The 20,046-nt window shown below is 33.9% G+C and overlaps 1 protein-coding gene across 3 annotated transcripts in view; it reads right to left on the bottom strand.

Annotated features, from left to right (window-relative positions):
• Nucleotides 1–20,046, bottom strand: part of PGAP1 (post-GPI attachment to proteins 1) — a 90,914-nt gene that overhangs the window by 28,579 nt on the left and 42,289 nt on the right. For 2 of the 3 annotated variants that reach the window (XM_027865971.1, XM_027865974.1), the window contains 5 exons: nt 19,409–19,482; nt 19,260–19,311; nt 18,646–18,712; nt 17,787–17,895; nt 15,661–15,699 (listed from right to left, as the gene is read on the bottom strand). In XM_027865971.1, coding sequence (XP_027721772.1) covers nt 15,661–15,699; nt 17,787–17,895; nt 18,646–18,712; nt 19,260–19,311; nt 19,409–19,482 — 341 coding nt within the window. The remainder of the gene's footprint in view (nt 1–15,660; nt 15,700–17,786; nt 17,896–18,645; nt 18,713–19,259; nt 19,312–19,408; nt 19,483–20,046) is intronic. The other variant, XM_027865973.1, reaches the window with a different exon arrangement.

Genomic DNA, 20,046 nt, shown 5'->3' with positions numbered 1-20,046 from the left:
GTTTCAGAATAGTACTTAAGACAAATGTAGATGGTCTTTCATCCTTCTGCCCAAAAATGAAACTGTCAGAAACTACTATACTCAATTACAAATGACTCCTTCTCCAAACCTCTGAATAAAATGAAAATTTACAAAGATATGATACCCAGATTAGCAAAACAGAAAATAATGTAGCTTAATTTAGGAAAGTTATAGTTCTCAGCAAGTCAAAAATCCTATCCTCCACCCCTCAAAACAAACCAGGTCAAGATGAACTTACAAGTGAATTCTATCAAGTATTTAAAAAATAAACAAGAAAGTTAGGTGACACAGTAGACAGAGCTCAACTTAGAATTAGGAAGATCAAAGCTTGAATCCTGCCTCAGATATTTACTAGCCATGTGTCCTTCAGTAAGTCATTTATCCTTTCTCTGCCTCAGTTTCCTAATCTGTAAAATGAGGATAACAATAGCACATATCTCACAGAGTTGTGAAGATCAACTGAGATAATATATATTAAGCATTTTACAAATCTTAAAATACTATATAAATATTAGTTATAAAAAAGAACAAATAACTTTTATATAAATGGTTCTCAAAAAAACCAGAAAGATAACATCATAACAAACTCCATTTATGTGACAAATATAGTCTTGATAGTCAAATGAGGAAGACAGGAAGCAGAAAAACATACATATACTAATATCACTAACATAAAATAAAATATTGGCAAAGATACTATAGTAACATCATTGGAATTTTTAAAAATATGACTCATAGTTGTTTTTACAACAGACTGTAAATATGGTCCTACATTAGCAAAAGTATAAACAGTAACTTTTGAAAAAATACAGCATTCATTTATGCCCAAAACACTAAAAACATAAAAATAAGAAATTCTTTGCTGTATATGGTTAAAGTATATATGTGAAACCAAGAGCTTATTAAGAGTTTATTTGTAATAAACATTAAAAAATGTTTCAAAAAAAAATCAGGTGTAAAACAAGGATTTCCATCATCTCCACTATTATTTGATGTAGTACTAGAAATGCTGGTTATAGCAATAAAATAAGAACAAAAAGAAAAAAAATTATCTTTTTGCAGATGATAGGATGATTTACTGAGAGAACCCCAGAGGATTAGTGAAAGCAATAGTTTCAAGTAATAGCTTTAATAAAGTAGCAGGATGTAAAATACAAAAAAATTATTACTAAAAATATTACTAACAAAACTCAGGAAGAAAAGATAAAGAAATTCTATTGAAGATAACGAGAACGCAATTATTATTTGGAATACATGTAAGATTTATGTAAATATTACTACAAGATATTTTTTACAAAAGATTATTTGAAATACAGATTTATACCCAGTATTCCTAACAAAGAACCTTTGCTCTGAGTATACATAGTACATTTAGAAACTACCTAATGGGGGCAGGTAGGTGGCACAGTAGATAGAGCACCAGCCCTAAAGTAGAGCACCGGCCCTAAAGTTGGAGGGCCTGAGTTCAAATCTGGCCTCAGACCAAACACTTGACATTAGATGTGTGACCCTGGGCAAGTCATTTAACCCCAACTGCCTAAAAAAAACCCCCAAAAAACCCTACTTAATAATAGTATGAAGCTATTATGATAGCATAGCATTTAAAAACTAAGCTTTTGTTGCCAAAAATAATGTAGAAAAAACTCTCAAAGGTACACATTTGAACTTGAAAGCATTATTTTCTAACCTGTTTAAAAATGGGTTTTGAAGCTATTTACTTAAAATATAAAAATGCAAGGAATTCTGATTAGTTTCAAGAACTATTGCTTGTCAACAGGCAAGATGGAAATTTAGTGGACAAATTTCAATAAAAACTTTTAAATAGATAGGAATGAAAAATAAGTAAGACAATTTAGTAAAGTACAACCAATAATGCAGCTTTTCCATTATTTGTGAAGTGTATTTTTACAGCTATGTTAACTATTAAAAACCAAGTATCAAAATACCATATGATTGGACCATTATTTAATATAACTAGCATAAAAAGTGTTACACTAAAATTTTCAAAAAATAAAGCATATTCAATATTATTTCAAAATATTAATGATATTTCAGTACAATACAGTGCTGTTTGTATCACTAATATTTCACCTTTATCTCATCTTTTTTAAAATTTCCCTTTCTGCGTATTTTAATAATGTATGCAATAGCAGTACAAATATGCATAAATCGGGGGTGAGTGCTCAAAAATTTTTTACTCATAAAGGTATATGATTAAAAATATTTTGAAAAACAGTTTGAAGATCTCAACAATGGCATTAATTTACAAAAGCGTTTTGCCTTTTCAACTAACATTCAGGATAAATATAGGGACACTTTTATCTATCAATAATCTCATGCTAAAAGTTTAAATTTAGCTATAAACAGCATAAAATCTATGCTTAGTAGCTTTAGGTGACTAAAACTATACAAATAAATAATATGACCTAATATTCTGAGGTGTCTTGGTGTACCCCTTTCATTTTTATGCAGATATTTTCAGTTTTATTTTAAAGTTAGCAAAACTCTATTCAACAATACAACCTAAATTTTTCCCTCTTGCCTTTCACTGGAGGACAGGTTCTTAGAAATATTATCCTGAGATAATGGGAACTTTTTTTTTTTTTTTTTCTGTTTTGATAGCTGTATTTCAATATAATTGGTTTCCTTTGTAATCCTATGTATTTTTTTTGGGGGGGGGGCTAGGCAATGGGGTTAAGTGACTTGCCCAGGGTCACACAGCTAGTAAGTATTGTGTGTCTGAGGCTGGATTTGAACTCAGGTCCTCCTGAATTCAGGGCCAGTGCTCCATCCACTTCGCCACCTAGCTGCCCCCTATCCTATGTATTTTATTTCCTGAATTTAAAAACTTTCTGAGAAGGGTGTCCACAGACCTGATCAGATTGCCAGAGGAGTCTAAGATACAAAAAAAAGTTAAGAATCCCTGCAGTAGAGTAGGAGCCCACCAGAATACTGTTAGAGGTGGTATTTTCTCCCACTTGGTGGCTGGCTGTATTTCTATGGGTCACTTGATCTGCTTCTCATTGTCCCTACTGTCCTCACTCTGGACTCAACTCTAACACCAATTCTGTCCCTCTCTCCTCCAAATAATCTTCTCTAACCTTTCTTTTATGCTGTATGTACCTACTTCTTTTATGCTGTTGCACCCATTAGAAGGCAGGGACTATTTTATTTAACATTCTTTATATACGCAGTGCTTAGCATAGTACCTGGCACACAATTGGAGTTTAATATTGTTGATTGTTGACTGAATGAGTCTTATCCCTAGAATCCTATACACACACAGAAGGTACATAACAAATGCCTGCTGATTGACTTTTTTTTTGCTTGTTCTCACCATTTCCCTTTTTCCTTTTTTTTTGCTTCTTCCCTTTCATTGTTTTAACGCCACCAAAGTTTTGGTAATCACTGTGAAACAATAAAAACATACTATTGGCTCAGGGAACTAACTAGACAATCACAATTCACATTCTTTAATTTTCAATTCTTTTCACAGGTATTTCTGCTTAAAGATTTCTCTCACTTCTAGGGATCTGCATAACAGGTAAGGATGCCAGATGTCTGTGCATCAGGCAAGCAGAGTATTACTATATAAAAACTAGTCTTTTTTTCTTTCTATCTTTCTTTCTGATGAGGCAATTGGGGTTAAGTGACTTGCCTAGGATCACTCAGCTAGTGTCAAGTGTCTGAGGCCAGATTTGAATTCAGGTCCTCCTGACTCTAGAGCCGTTGCTCTATCCACCTAGCAGCTTCTAAAAATCAGTCTTAATCTTGCACTTAAATACTCAAAAGTAGATAGTTTAGTTTGGTAGAAAAAGTATTAAAATGAAAGTCTGGAGATCTGGATTCTAGTCCAGGCTCTGCCATTAACTAGCTTTGTGATCTTAGAAGTCATAACTTCTCTGGGCCTCAGTTTACAGACAATGAAAATCATAAAACATTCTTCTTCCAAGTGTTAAGTTCACCATCTTCTGAATGTAAAGCCATTACTTATAGTTCCCTCACAAAGAATACTTTAGCTCTTCAGAAAGATGTACGTTTTTAATATCTGTCAAATAGAAAACAAAAATTATACCTTCTGGGTATTTTTGTTTACCTCACCCTGATAATGAATACACTGTTTTTTAAAATTATTATGGACTCTTGAGGCCATTCATCCTCATCCCATATCACTTTTAGCAAAGGAAAACACATACAATTTTTCAAAATTCTGAGACTATTACATCTAAGCTTTTCCCATATCCTTCACTTACTACCACTATTATTACTAATATTCATCTATTACTCTGAGGTTTGCAACGTACTTTATATGCATTACCTCATTTGATCCTCAAAACCAAATGAGGAATGTACCACAGGTATTTGTTACCCTCTTCTACAGATGAGGAAATTGATGCTCAGAGAGATTAAGTGACATATACCACCATTAAGCTAGTAAATTTTTGAGAGGATTAAGTAAAACTACTCCCCCTCATCAATATGAAAACTCTTTAAGGCGAGTGACTGCTTTCATTTTGTTTTTGTATCTCTAGCATAAAGCACGGTGCGTGACATATAGTAAGTACTGAATAAATGCTGATTTAAATTGAAGAATGTTCTTTGTTTTTGTTTTTGTTTTTTTGCTATAGGTGATATGTTTGTTCTGAATCATTTACAATGATCCTTTTATGACCAAAAAATAGACATTCTCAAGGTGGTCAGTAAGGTTCTACATCTAACATGTTGATCCCTGAATCCTGACTCTAACTTCCAAATAACCTAATTGCCACATCTGGTTAAAAGAACTCATGGAGCACCATTATTCTCAACTACCATCTTTATGAAGATAAAATCCAGATCTTGATTTCCAAGTCTGACTTTTTTCCTTTGCTCTGGTATTATATCTCAAACCGCCAGTTGAAAAATCTTCACCTGAATGTCCCACTGGAACTTCGAGTCATTTGCCCCTAAACCTGCCCCTCCTAATTTGTTCATTTTTGTTAATAGTATCATTCTCCCACACAGGCCTAAAATAGTCATCTCTCATTCCTTCAACTCCCTAACCCATCAAATCTATCAATTGCCAAGACCTGACGATCTGCCTTCTGAAATGCAGCTTGCATGCATCCTTTCCTTTCTATTCCCACTGTGTCACCAGGCTAATTTAGCCTTTTCAAGTTCACCTCACTAGGATGAACTAGTGGCAGTAATCTTCTACTTGGTCTCCTTGCCTCCAGTCTAATCTCCACTTGAAATTTAGCTTACACAAAGTGGTGAGGATAATTTTCAGCTCTAATCATGTTATTATCTTGCTCAAAAATCTTCAATGGATCTCTGCCTACTGAAAAGGGTATGAACTTCTTAGTTTGCCATGCTGCTTTCCTACTGCCTAAAAACATGCTCATATCTCCTCCATCTTCAAAAACCCCTCATTATTTGCCACCCCAGTACACTCTCCTGGATTTCACTGATAGACTCTCTTTATCTTATATTCTCAAGGATATCCAGAATCTCTTCATCTCAAAGGACATTAACCCTGATGTGTACAGGACCTCAATGTCCCCTATCCCTGGGGCTCCTCCCTTCCTCTGACTGGAGAAGGTGAAGGGTAGACAGGAGTGAGCTTCTCTGGATTTTCATTTAAGGTGGGTTCCCAGCGCAGCTATCTCATTTTTTCCCACCTAGTTGCACCGTGGACTTCTTCATGACCCTAAGATGGGTATCTTCCCCATCCTGTTATTATGTATTGCTCCCCCCCACTTATATCTATAAAAACATATGTGTATAATGAAACACAGGCAGGTCCTCTGAATAAAAAGTCTTTTAAGATACTCCAAATGAGGTATAAACTGACCTCTTTAGTTTATTAGAGGCATATCTGTTAAAGATAATCAAGGTAAAAATGCTTCTAACCTTTAAACTTTCCTGTTGTTTGGTTCTATGTGTTTATACTCTCTTACATGTAGGGAAATATCTCTGTCCAAGGAGAGTTCAATGAATAACCAGGTTGGTGTTTTACCTGTGAACTGGTCTTTATATTAATAATACATCTACTAATCCAGTTCATTTACTGGGTTGGCTCCACCAACAACAGTTCCAGATTATGCAAACATGCTGACTGTAGCTAAACTGAGGTCTACAAGTGCCCAATGACATCTTTCCAAGACACTTCCACAGCTGGAGTGAAACATAAGAGAAAAGAGACAAAAAAAATGCAAGGAAGGGAACTGCTAGATTGGCAGATGTACTTTCCATGCAAAGACTGATATTTTAGGTCTAGAAATTAAGTTCCATATTAAAGTACATCCACCAAGCAAGTTGATCTATTAAAAGAAAAGCAAAAAAGACAAAAAACTATTACATGAAAAAGAGAAGGGAAAATCAAAGACTCAGAAAAGATGAACAACAACAAAAAAGAGCCAGCAAAATACTGACCAGGAATAAAACCAAAATATTTTAAACTGGGAAAAACTTCCTAAACATGGACATCTAACATAATGCTTTAGACAATTTTATCCCATTGTCCCCTCTACAAAACAAACATTTGTAAGTGAAGACAGTACAGAGGCCCAGCATCAAAATAAATCTGAGCTTATACATTTTGTGTCATAGACCCTTCGGCAAACTGGTGAAACCTATGGATTACTTTTCAGAATAATATTTTTAGATATATGAAATACAAAGCATGACAAAGGAAACCAGTTATGAATATTGAAATTCAGTTGTCAAAAATATTTTTTCAAAACAAGTTCATGGGTGCCAGGTTAAAATTCCTACCCTAAAAGAATCATGGAATCACCAAGATGAAAGGGACTCCAGAGGCATCCTCTGTAAGAAGTGCTTGTTCAGCTTTTGTATGAATTCACTACCTCAAAAGGAAGACCATTCCATTTTTGGATAACTCCAATTGCTAAGAAGTATTTCCTTAGAACAAGGAAATGTATGTCTTTGCAACTTTTACCCAGTATTCCTAGTTTTGTCTCGTTGGGCTAAACAGAATATGACAACCCTTTGAATAGTTAAATGCACTACCATGTTCTCCTATCCCACTCCTGCACCTCCAACTCTTTTCTTCTACAGGATAAACATGCTCAGGTTCTTTAACTAATCTTCATGTAGCATGAACTTGAGGACCTTTAACTGTCCTGGTTGCCCACTTCTGGATGCCTAAATGGGGCCCCTTCTAAAATGTGGTGGTCCAAACTGAATGCATTACTACAGATGTGATCTGACCTCCTCACTTCTATAGTTTTGGACTGCCATGTCACATAATTGGTTCATATTGAGCTTGCAGTCCACTAAAAGCTTCAGATCTTTTTCAAAAGATCAGCTGCCTATCTCTTCCACTGTAAATGTGTAGTTTAAGTGTAAAATTTAAACTTAAAGTAATCTTTGTTCAATTTCATCTCATTAGATACAAAATGTTTAAAAAGTATTTTTGTATAAACTAGATCTTCATAAGTGCTCAACAAGTATTTAATTTATTCATTCCTTCATTTTTTCATGCATTTAGCAACAACTCTCCTATTAAATAGGGATTTTTCAGGAGTGCTTTCTACGGATCCATCCAAATCTAGCTAATAATAAGATAAATCAAAAAAGTAAGAGAATAATTTGTATTCAGATTAAGTGGGTTCAATTTTGCCTTAAAAAAGGTCTAAGTTTTTTTTAAAGCTCTAATACTAAGCAGAAACATGATTAAATCAAAATTTTAAAGGTATGTTTTAGTGGGCAACAGTAACATGTTTATGATAAAGAACTTTAGTAGGAAGTAAATATTGAAATATGGGTGCTTACTGAAGAAGCTATTTTCCATTATAACATTACAAGACAAAAAAGATCCTTAGAGACAAAAAAAAACCCCTATAATTATGAGAAAAAGTCTACATTTTTTATAACCACTGGATAACTCTTATCATCTGAGGAAAATACTAAGACATACAGATACAAGATATGCACTTACATTCATCTATGCTGACTTGGAACCTTTAAGGAAATAAAGAATACTATACTTAGCAGCCGAAATGAGGAAATAGGCCTAGTTCTACAACAAAGGTTTTCATGGGGAGTTTTCTAATTGGGAATCCCTAAGTGAGTGATTTTTAAATTAATAACTATCCTGTTAGCTATTCAAAAAACATAGATAAGTATTAAAACAAAAACAATCTAAAAATTTTTTCTGTTCAACTTTATTTGTACAAAAAGAGTCTTCATTCTGGTTGTCAATGTGAACATTGCTATTTAACAGACTGAACTATTTTAAAGTAAGGTATGTATTCTGACAGAATACATCTCCCTGACTCTTCCTCATACCACTTATGATGGTACTCAGTCTCAATTTCAGTAGTTTTATGAGAAAAAAAAAGTACTTTCATAGAACAGATAGACTCAAACCTTACCCAAAGTCCAGCAACGTAACCAGAAATAGCAGACGATTAGATCTTACAAGTCTACTCGTCATGTGCTTGCTGATCTGGTTACAATTTTGCTAAGCACACAGTCTACAGACTTACAGGGATTATGTAGTCCAATCCTCTTGTTTTATAACAAGGAAACTGAGATCCAGCAGATTATCAACTGCCCACGGTCATATACCTCACAGCAGAGCTGGGACTGGAATCCAGGTCTCCTGACCCCTCTAATTCTATTGCTCTTTTTCCTCTGTAATACTTTTCCATATTATCAGCTTAAAACAACAAGTTCTGTTAGTTTCTTCCAAAAGAAATCACTGCCAATGCCCCATTTTATAGTCAAGGAAACTGAGACACCAATAGGGTAAGTTTCTTGCCCTGGATCAAACAGCTTATAAGTGTCTGAGGCCAGATTTAAACTTAGTTCTTCCTGATTCCAGGCCCACCACATTATCCACTTCACTAAATGGGCTTTGAATATTTTAGAGCTTAGGCATCTAATATACAGCCTACCGAAGTTTTGTTGTTTTTTAGCAAAACTTACTGGATTAGCCTGGAGTAAGGAAGACTTATCTTCTGGAGTTCAAATGTGGTCTCAGACACTTACTAGCTGCATGATTCTGGGGAAGTCACTTAACCCTGTTTGCTCAGTTTTCTCATCTATAAAATGAACTGGAGAAGAAAATGGCAAACCACTTCAGTATCTTTGCCAAGAAAACACCCAAAAAAGGTCATGAAGAATCAGACAAGACTGAAAAATGACTGAACAACAACAGTTAGCTTCCATGCTGAAAGACTTCTACACATACACTTGGAGTGCAATGCCTAAGTACACATTTCAATACTTCCATGCATCTGCTATGTCAAAGTGGGTCCTTCTACCAACAGTGTTGAGGCCATCTTATCTATGCCTTCTCATCCTGGGCAACCATGCTTCTGTCCACATCCTCTTATCCTGAATAGGGGGTCCATCTAATGTGCTAAGGGTCTTCCTCAAGGTCTGCTGATATTATATGGCTTCCAATATAGCAAGGGAACTGTCTAGTTGTAATCTCTCATTCTACCTATATGCCAGACATTTAGTAAATTTTTTTTAAAAATTAAGTTATAGATTTCTGGGAGCCAAGATGGTGGAGTAAGCAGTAAATCACTGTTAACATTCCCACATTCACTTCTGAACAACCATCAAATAGGGCCCCAAAACAAATCCTGGAACAACAGAACCAGCAAAAAGATGGGGTGAAACAATCTTTTAGTCCAAGAAACTTGGAAGATTGGCAAGAAAGGTCTGTCTCACGTGGGTAAAAGGGGAATGCAGCCTAGGAGAGGAAGCATCCCAGTAAGCTCTACCTCAAAAAACTAGCTGGAGATCTTGAACCCCAGTGTGGTGGAGCAGGCAAATGCCAACACCAGGACTCCCCACTTGCCTCAGCAAAGCCAGGTTAACAGGCAGACTCAAGCTGTGAGAACCACCACATGCTTCACCATAGTCCCAGGCAAATAAGCAGTCTCCAGCAGGCCAGACCACCTCATGGGGAAAAGAAGAAACACCCCACTGGCCTACACACCAGCACTAGGACCTTAGCTTAGTACCATGTGAGTTGCCAGATCCCCTACTGCCTCTAGCAATGCCAGCCAACTCCCACCCCACCATCTCACCACAGCACCAGACACAAGGGTTCCCTGCAGGCTCCAGGGCAACATCAGTGCAGCACCAGGTAAACAGCCAGGCCCTGAAGCCCCTGGCACAAGACCCCTGAGACAGTGTCCCTTTCACCCTGGAAGCAGACCTCAAATTTAAAAGAAAGGAAAAAAGGCAAAGAAAAAAAAAAGATGAGCAAAAAGCAACAACAACAACAAAAAAAGACTCTGACCATAGAAAGTTATTATGGTGATAGGGAAGATCAAGACACAAACTCAGATGAGGACAACAATGTCAAAACGCCCATGGGCAAAACCCCAAAGAAAAAACAGGAAGTGGTCTCAAGCCCAGAAAGAACTCATGGAATAACTTTTTAAGCTCAAAAAGGAGCTTAAAAATCATATAAGAGAAGAAGAAAAATTGGGAAAAGACATGAGAATGATGCAAGAGAATTATGAAAAAAGAGTCAACAGATTGGAAAAAAGAAAACAACTCCTTAAAAAGTAGAATTGGGCAAATGGAAAAGGAGATACAAAAATCCACTGAAAAAAACTTCTTAAAAAGTACAACTGGCCAAATGGAAAAGGAGGTACAAAAGCTAACTGAGTTGAAAACAGCTCCTTAAAAGTTAGAATTGGGCAAGAGGAAGCGAGTGACTCTATGAGACATCAAAAATCAATCAAACAAATTCAAAAGAATGATAAAATAGAAGAAAACATAAAATATGGGAAAAGCAACTGACCTGGAAAACTGATTTGGAGAGACAATGTCAGAATCACTGAACTACCTGAAAGCCACAATCAGAAGGAGGACCTGGATGACATCTTTCAAGAAATTATCAAGGAAAATTGCCCTGATATCCTGAAACCAGAGGGCAAAATAAGCATTGAAAGAATCCACTGAGCACCTCAGGAAAGGTGTTCAAAATAAAAACTTCAAGGAACATTATAGCCAAATCACAGAACCATCGGATCAAGGAAAAAAATATTGCAAGTGGCCAAAAAGAAATAATTTAAATATTAGAAAGCCACAATCAGGATTATACAGGATTTAGCAGCTGCAACATTAAAGGATCAGAGGTAATGGAACATGATATTCTGGAAGGCAAAGGAGCTAGGATTACAACCAAGAATCAACTACCTGGCAAAATTAAGCAGAATATTTCAAAGAAAAAAATGGTCATTCAATGAAATAGTAGGATTTCAAGTTTTCATAAGGAGAAGACCAGAAATGAACAAAAAATTTGATCTCCAATATCAAGATACAAGAGAAGCCTAAAAAGGTAAAAGAAAACATAAGAGATTTAATGGAGCTAAACTTTTAACATCCCTAGATGGGAAGATCATACTTGTAATTTTAAAAAACTGTACCACTAATAGCATAGCTAGAAGGAATATAAACAGACAATGGGTATGGATATAAGGTGAATTTGAGGGAATGACATAAAAATAATTAAGGGATGAGGAAGAGGAGTACATTGGGTGCAGAAGGGAGAGGTAGAATGGGGTAAATTATTTCACACGAAGAGGTGCAAAAAACCTATTACAATGGAGAGAAAAATGGGAAGAGGGGCAACGGGCATCCCTTGAAACTTACTCTCATCAGTACTGGCTCAAAGAAAGAATATACACAATCAGTTGAATATAGAAATCTATTTTACCTGACAGAAAAGTAGGAAGGAAGGATATTAAGTAAAAAGCAGGGGAGATTGACAGAAGAGAGGACAGACCAGGAAAGGTGGTAGACAGGAGCAAAACACTGTCAAGGAGGTAAAGAGTGAAAGGAGAGAGAGGATAAACAGGAGGAAAATAGGATAGAGGGAAATACACAGTAATCATAACTGTGAATGTGAATGGGATAAACTCTCTCATTAAATGGAAGTGCATAGCAGAGTGGATCAAAAACCATAATCTGAAAACATGTTGTTTACAAGAAACACATCTGAAGCAGAGAAATACACAGAGAATAAAGGTAAAAGGCTGGAGCAGAATATATTATGGTCCAGCTGAAGTAAAAAAAGCAGGGGCAGCAATCCTGATCTCAGACAAAGCAAAAGCAAAAATAGACCTAATTAAAAGAGATAAGGAAGGAAACTACATCTTGCTAAAAGATACCATAGACAATGAAATAATATCAATACTAAACACATATGCACAAAGTGGCATAGCATCCAAATTCTTAAAGAAGTTAAGTGAGTTACAAGTTCATGACCAAACAAGAGATACAGAGCATTATGAAATGTAAAACAGTTAATTTTGATTATATTAAATTAAAAAGCTTTTGCACAAACAAAACTAATGCAAACCAAAATTAAAAGGAAAGCGGAAAGTTGGGAAATAATCTTTACAGCAAGTATCTCTGATAAAGGCCTCATTTCTCAAATATATAGAAAATTGAGTCAAATTTATAAGAATACAAGCCATTCCCCAATTGATAAATTGTCAAAGGAAATGAACAGGCAGTTTTCAGATGAAGAAATCAAAGCTATCTATAGGCATATGAAGAAATGCTCTAAATAACTTTTGATTAGAGAAATACATATTAAAACAACTGTGAGGTACCACCTCAACCTATCAGATTGGCTAATGTAATAAAAAAATGATATAAGTATTGGAGAGGATGTGGGAAAGTTGGGACACTAATGCACTGTTGGTGGAGTTGTGAACAGATCCAACTATTCTGGAGAACAATTTGGAACTATGCCCTAAGAGCAACCAAACTGTGCCTCGCCTTTGATCCAGCAATACCACTACTAGGTCTGTATCCCAAAGAGATAATAAAAAAAAGGGAAAAGGATCTATACGTGCAAAAATATTAATAGCAGTCCTTTTTGTGGTGGCAAAATGTTGGAAATTAAGTGGATATCCAACAATTGGGGAATGACTGAACAGGCTGTAGTATATGAATGTAGTAGAATACTACTGTGCAATAAGAAATGATGAACAGGTGGATTTTAGAAAAACGTAGAAAGACTTGTATAAACTGCTACAAAGTGAAATGAGCAGAACCAGGAAAACACTCTACATAATATCAGCAACATTGTGTGATGATCAACTATGAACAACTCAGCTCTTCTCAGCAACACAATGACCCGAGACAAGTACAACGGACTCAAGAAGGAAAATGCTATACATATCCAGATAAAGAACTGATGGACTCTGAATGCATATCAAAGTATACTTTTCCACTTCATTCTTTTCCATGTTTTTTCTCCCTTTTAATCTGTTTCTTCTTTCACAACTGTGACTAATGTGGAAATAAGCTTTACATGATAGCACATGTATAACTTATTTCAAATTGCCTACCATTTTCAAAAGAGGGGAGGGAGGGAGAAAAATTTGGAACTCAAAATCTTGTAAAAATGAATGCTAAAAACTGTCTTGATATGTAATTGAGGAAAAATAAAATACTATTAAAGAGCCATTATAAGAACTGAAAAAAAAAAAGAAACTTACTAGCTATGTGATCTTGGGCAAGTCACAGCCTCTCCTAAGCCTCAGTTTCCTCATCTGTAAAATGAGGATAATAACTGCACTTACTTCATGGGGTTTTACAGAACAAATCCTTTTATTAAGATTTATTCTGTGAAGTTTGGATTCAGTCAAAGGACTGCACTTGAGGACCCAGAGGACCACATGTGGCCTCAAGGCTGCAGGTTCCCCACCCCCACTACAAACAGTTTCATTTTGGGAGCCTAAAAAGAAAATGTTTAAATAGTCAAAGTGATTTCAACATAGCTATAATATTCAACAGCTGATAAATTCTAGAAATTCAACCTCTATAATCTTTCACATACTCTTTCTGATTTCTATACCCTTATACGACACAATCTCTAGTTCATTCAGATAGTTATAATTTGCTTTCCTAAACAGCAGTCTTTTCTCCAGTAAAACATTCTCCCACTATAGGAGACGTGTTTTCCTGTATATAGAAAACTGCCACAGATCCCACAAATTTTCCACCATCTCCCTTGAGCCCATCATAGCCGAGTCAATCAACTAAAATCTCATCAATCAGCCTGTTCTACTTGGCTTCCTTCACCTTTTCTCAAGTTTACATTCTCTTCTTCTACCCTAGTCATTCTATATTACTTGCTGTTCTATCTGGTCCAGCTTCATTTTACCCATACTGTCTCATGTACACTGAGTGACTTCATGATTCATTAAGATCCAGAAACCCAACTTTTCCAGGAAATTTTCCGTGACCAAACAAGTTCAAAATATACCTGTATTGTTCTTCATGTGTACCTATGTTTAGACTTGATTAAACAATGTAATATTGTTTTTTAATGATAATTATGGAATGCTTTATACCTCTATCCTGACAAAGCATGGTACTATTAATTTTAAAGATACAATGTTAATTACATCAATGAATTACAGATATTCTTATGAACATTTTAAAAAATTGTTTGTTCCACTGACATTCACAACCTTTTTTATCACTATCCATGCCGCTATTTTTCAAACTTAGGAGCATGAATTAAAAGGCTCTCTACATAGATGCACATATAAAGATGCACATTTTAATTCTCAATTTTCTAATATTTGCTCTCATATTCTTTACTGAGGCATTTCTGCTACATTATAATGACTCTTAATATCATTCTGAATACACAGTCTATGATATAGCCCTATCTGTTACCCTGAACTCTTCTAGGAAAAGAAATGAGACCAGTTATTTCACAAAGTGCTCTTCTGGATACCATGGAATGGTATCAAATGGAATGGCAATATTTAATTTGAACTTTTAAACCAAATAGAAAAGCTAAAAGATAGTCTTAGTTCCTTAATATATATACTTCGGCAGATTTAAGTGTGGTTTTTGTGTAGTTTTTCACTCTGGATAACAGACACAATACATACAACTTTTAAAGATTTTACTATATCTAGCTTTCAAAGCACAAGTGAAAAAGGAATAAAACAATGGAAAATAAACTTCAAGTAACATGCTTGAGGGAAATAAAAATGTTTTATTAGGCATCATCATCACCTACGTTTTCTTATTGTATTAATGCTAAGTTTATTTGTATTGTTAAGTTTACAATGTTGCTCTTTTGTTAACCTGTCACTGTAACAAAAGCTATTAGTCTAGGATAGGGGTGGGGAACCTGTCACCTCGAGGCCACAAGTGGCCTTTGGATGTGGCCTTTTGACTAAGTCCAAGTTTTACAGACCAAATCCTTTTATTAAGGGGATTTGTTCTGTGAAGTCTAGATTCAGTCAAAGGGCCACACTTCAGGACCTAGAGGGCCACATATAGCCTCAAGGTAATAGGTTCCCTACTCCTTGTCTAGGAATTATATAAGGGTAGCACAAGTAAATTCAAGATGATTCAATACATTTACAAATAATAAAATTCTTCATCTCTTCTGTTCACCAAAATATACAATATATAAAAAGTTACTTTAAAATATTTTAAAATTTTATGACAAATAAACATAAAAATATCTTTATAATACCTAATATTACATACCTGATAAAGTAAAAGAATTTATTAATTCACTTAGGAATTAGGTTTCACTTCTTATTCATATCAAAAGTATAAATCATCTTGTATAAATATAACTCACAAGAAAAACTGTAATTAACTAGAAACATTTCTTACCTGTCCAAGAATTTGTAAAAATGAAGTCCTAATTGTTATCTAATTTAAAAAAAACATATTTCAATAACATATCAGGATTATTTTTATAAAGAGAAGAAATTATTATGATAAACTCTCTTACTTATTGTGTCAACCAGAGCTATTAAATTTATACCTCAAACAGCTATAGAATCCTCATGACTCATGAGCATAATGGTTCCAGCTAAAGAAAACCCTACAAATACTCTAAGATCTTGAAGGATTATCAGTCTAAAGGATCAGAATTTAAATAGAGCTTGTATGTAGCAAGTTGTATGCTTACATGTGGGTTATTTCAGGGGCAAAGAGTAGTGTGGTGTAATGATTAGAGTGCCGAACTTGTACTCAGGAAGACTCAATTCAAATCCTTCCAACGATACCAGCTGTGTGACCATGGACAGAAAATTTAACCTTTTACCTTAGGATAACTCTCTACTATAACTTATAGAGATGCATGCATACCATGACAATTGTGGATCTTCTCGTATTCATACTTTTTTTCACTTGAATTCTTTGAAAATGGGGATTCAAAATCTGATATATATGGTACTTCGATACTTCAGTGATTTACAATTTCTCTGGTGTGGTTACTTTCTCCAGTAATGCAGTTTATAATTCTTCTATTACTTAGTAGATAGTCTTTAAAAGTTGCTGTGACCAAAAAATTAAGTGTCCTGTAGCCAATCTGGTAATCAGCCTCTATTAATAATTATGTTAGGTTAACCCGAATAATACATTATTCCATAGCCATGACCATGACAGATGGCTCACTGAACGATTAAATCTAGAAAGTATATAAATCTTTATAGGGAAAAATAGTCATTTGTGAACTAATCAAGTTAGTTCAATATCCAAAGTCAAGAATAAATATCGCACACAATTCTGTTAACTGTGAGTAAACTTTATAAAGAGTGTTCCGCTAAGATTCAAAGTAAAAAAGAAATGGCACTAGGCTGATTAAAGATTACAATAAGAGTTTGAATAAACTCATTATTAATTCTCCCTGTATTTCCATAGAAAATGAATTCATGTTACATTATTAAGAATGAGAAAAGAAAGTTTTTTCAGAAGAGTAAAAGTAACATAGGGTAACAGCTGTCCTAAAATTTTTTCAGGTTTTTTAAAAAATAAAGATAGGCAAGCTTTTAAAAGCATACAGCAGTTTTAGTTATAGTACCTAGTACAATTATCTAAATAACAAAATCGAGTATTTTTCTTTTTTACACATATTTATCAACTCAAATTTAGTTAAGTTAGTATTTCATAACATGAAACGTTATTATGAGAGAATACACTTAAAATGTGACATTACAAAATTATTTCATTTCAGAAGTATCTTGAGAATTCAAGATTCTTTACAAGACTATAATATACTGTGGGTTAATAAAACCATTGATGCCTCTTACCTTTGGTCAGACTTCTAAACTGAACCATTGACACTGCCCTTATTTTGACCAAGGAATAAGTCCCTTCTCTTAAAGAATCTACCATTCAGCAAGGAAGAAATGAATTGTATTCCTTGGCACTTAACACCAATTCTAATTCATCCTAAGGGGGTTCCCACAAAGAAACCAAATATTTAGTTTAAAAGCAGACAGAGTTGAGAACAATTGAAAAAATACTTTATATCTATACATCACTACAAATTCTTACATTTCATTTTATGACTGTTACTTTATTTTTATTTATTTAATCCAGGAAAAACGAAGATGATATTAACAAATAAAATTAAGGATGCCAAAAACACACCTAAGGGACTGTTTCACGTGAGCTTTTATCTATAATGATTATAATAATACATATATTTATATTTATAATGACTATAATAATATTATGACCAGAGATGTCAAATAGAAGGTGTCAAGCCTCCCAAATGTACCAGAATCTGATTAAAACAAAATTGAGAACTGGAAAACAAAGTAAATGAAAACACAACATTTTAATTGTGGTTTTATAAGTCAATACGCAGCTTGCAGGAGGATCTGTTTCTATTTGAGTTTGACACCAATGCTTTAGACAATTACCTGAAGAAATTATAAAGATATATCAAATATTACAAAATAAACTTCCCTTATGTGTAATAAGAATTAGGTATTTATGTTATTTACCTCATAGCGACACTCTGATGATGTAAACATATGAAACACAGCTGCATGGCTATCATTTTCTGGTTGTGCAACATGAAGTTTTAAAGAAACTTCTGTAGAAGTTGGGGCTCTGAAATGAAAAGTGAATCAGTCATCCTTCAGTACAAAATAAATAGTAAGGGCAATGGATATTCCCAACAAAAGAAGCAAAAGGCTTACAGCTAGGGTGGAGCTGATGATGACATCTGAATAGAAGACTTATGAAAGGTGGATATTTTCACTGGATTGTTTGGAAACAATTCACATTAATAATAATAGTAATATTTCTATATCATGTAATAGTTGGTATTTCTATATCATGTCAAGGATTACAAAGAATTCTAATACGCTATTTTATTTTATCCTCACTACAATCTTATGAGATAGGAATTATAGATATTATCCCTTTTTTTGCAAATGAGCAAACTAAGGCTTGGAAAAGTCCTTCTCACAAAAATAATAAAACAGATCATCCTTTACTCCAGGTCAGCACTTTTCCATTTTTCCATATCTTTCTATTATAACATACTATCTCATTCGTCTATTCATTCAACAAACAATTCTTAAGCAACTACTATATTGTCAAGCTCTGTGCTAGATGCTAGGAATACACAAACAAAAATTTCCTCTCCTCTTAGTGGTGGATGATTCTCCAAATCAGGTTAACCATAACATATCTGACAATATTAAATATGAAGTAAAATACCAGAGAAAATGAAATATACTACTTAGCAAGATATACCATATGGTTTGTCCATATAATTTTTAGTGAGTAAACCAAAACAGCATATAAGCTACCTGAAAAACACCAATTCCAAGATAAATTTATTCAGAGACTTACTTTGAAGTAATCATTAAATCTTCATGGGCCCAAGGTATATGGAGTCTAAAAACATTATTTTTTTCTACTGAAACAAAAGTAAGAAAAATGTACCATCAATTATCATCATGTCACCAAGATTAAGATAATCTACTGTAGTTCAAAATACATTTAAATAAAATATATGAAAGATTTTGACAAGTCTTACTTGGCCAAAATATTCATTCTCTAATCATTATCATAATTATTATTTTTTTAGCATCAAGAATATTACCAGTTCTAATGAAAGACTATAAAAATATCACTAATTGTGATGATTTTATAAATTAACACATTTGAATATAATAAATGCTTGTTGATTTAATTCAATAGTACTAAGAGACTGGAAAACTGCCAAATAGCTAAAACTTAGCTATCATAAAAGTCTAATAAATCATAGTATTCTCCAAACTCTTAAACTAAGAATTGATATCTAATGTGACTGTAAATCAGTCCAACAAGAGTTTAAATATCTCCTACATATTTTTCAATTTTATTTAAGGAAATATATAAAACTGGTATTTTAAGAAAAAAATCAAAACAAGCTTAAAAAATGATTCTTCTCGTACACCTTATTTTAGGGGAAATAAAATTACCTTTGGTTGATGCGCATTTGCTCTTTATATCAATTTTGAAAGCTTGGTATATCTAAGTACAATTTAAAAAAGAAAAATTTATTCATTTATTTACATATCCTAAATAGAAAATATAGAGTCTTTCTTTTTTCTTCCCTTAGAATTGTTACCTGTCCAAAGTTCAGGAGTGGTACAGTGTAGAATAAGCCATTTGAATTTAATTTGATCTGCCTTGAAGTTAACCCTGTTGAATTAATTAAAATCTGGTTTGAATGATTACCAAAGAATCAGACTTTGAAAAATAATAAGTCAACACAGTTAACAAAATTTATTTTTTAAAAAAGTGAAGAAAGACACAAGTTACTAATGAGAGAACAGCAATCTAACCTAGTTATTACCAAGTTGGTATTTGTGTTAGTATTAACAGGTGTTGAGTCATGGTTTACCCTTTGAGCAATTTCTAAAAAAGAAGAATTTGCTTATTTAGTAAGCAAATAAATCACTCAAGAAATAAAAGCCTACTACACAAAAGACATAAAAATAATACTGCAAAAGGAATGTTTACTTAAAAAGAGAGAAAACTTTTAAAGTGTTCATTTACATATAAAGATCTGCCAAATAAGCAGAAGCCAAAAGTATTTAAGTTGGTCCTTTGATAATTATTCAAATTACTTTTATTTTCATTAAAGTAGCACCTCTACCAGGCAACACCTGATTAGTTCCCGTTACTATTAGCATTTGAATATAATAAAACTACTACACTATTTCATTCAACATAATCTATAATATAGATAATTCTTTCCCCAAA

The sequence above is a fragment of the Vombatus ursinus genome, unplaced genomic scaffold (assembly GCF_900497805.2).
Source record: "Vombatus ursinus unplaced genomic scaffold, bare-nosed wombat genome assembly UNPS02014779.1, whole genome shotgun sequence".
Lineage (NCBI taxonomy): Eukaryota > Metazoa > Chordata > Mammalia > Diprotodontia > Vombatidae > Vombatus > Vombatus ursinus.
This window is presented reverse-complemented; position numbering and strand designations above follow the sequence as displayed.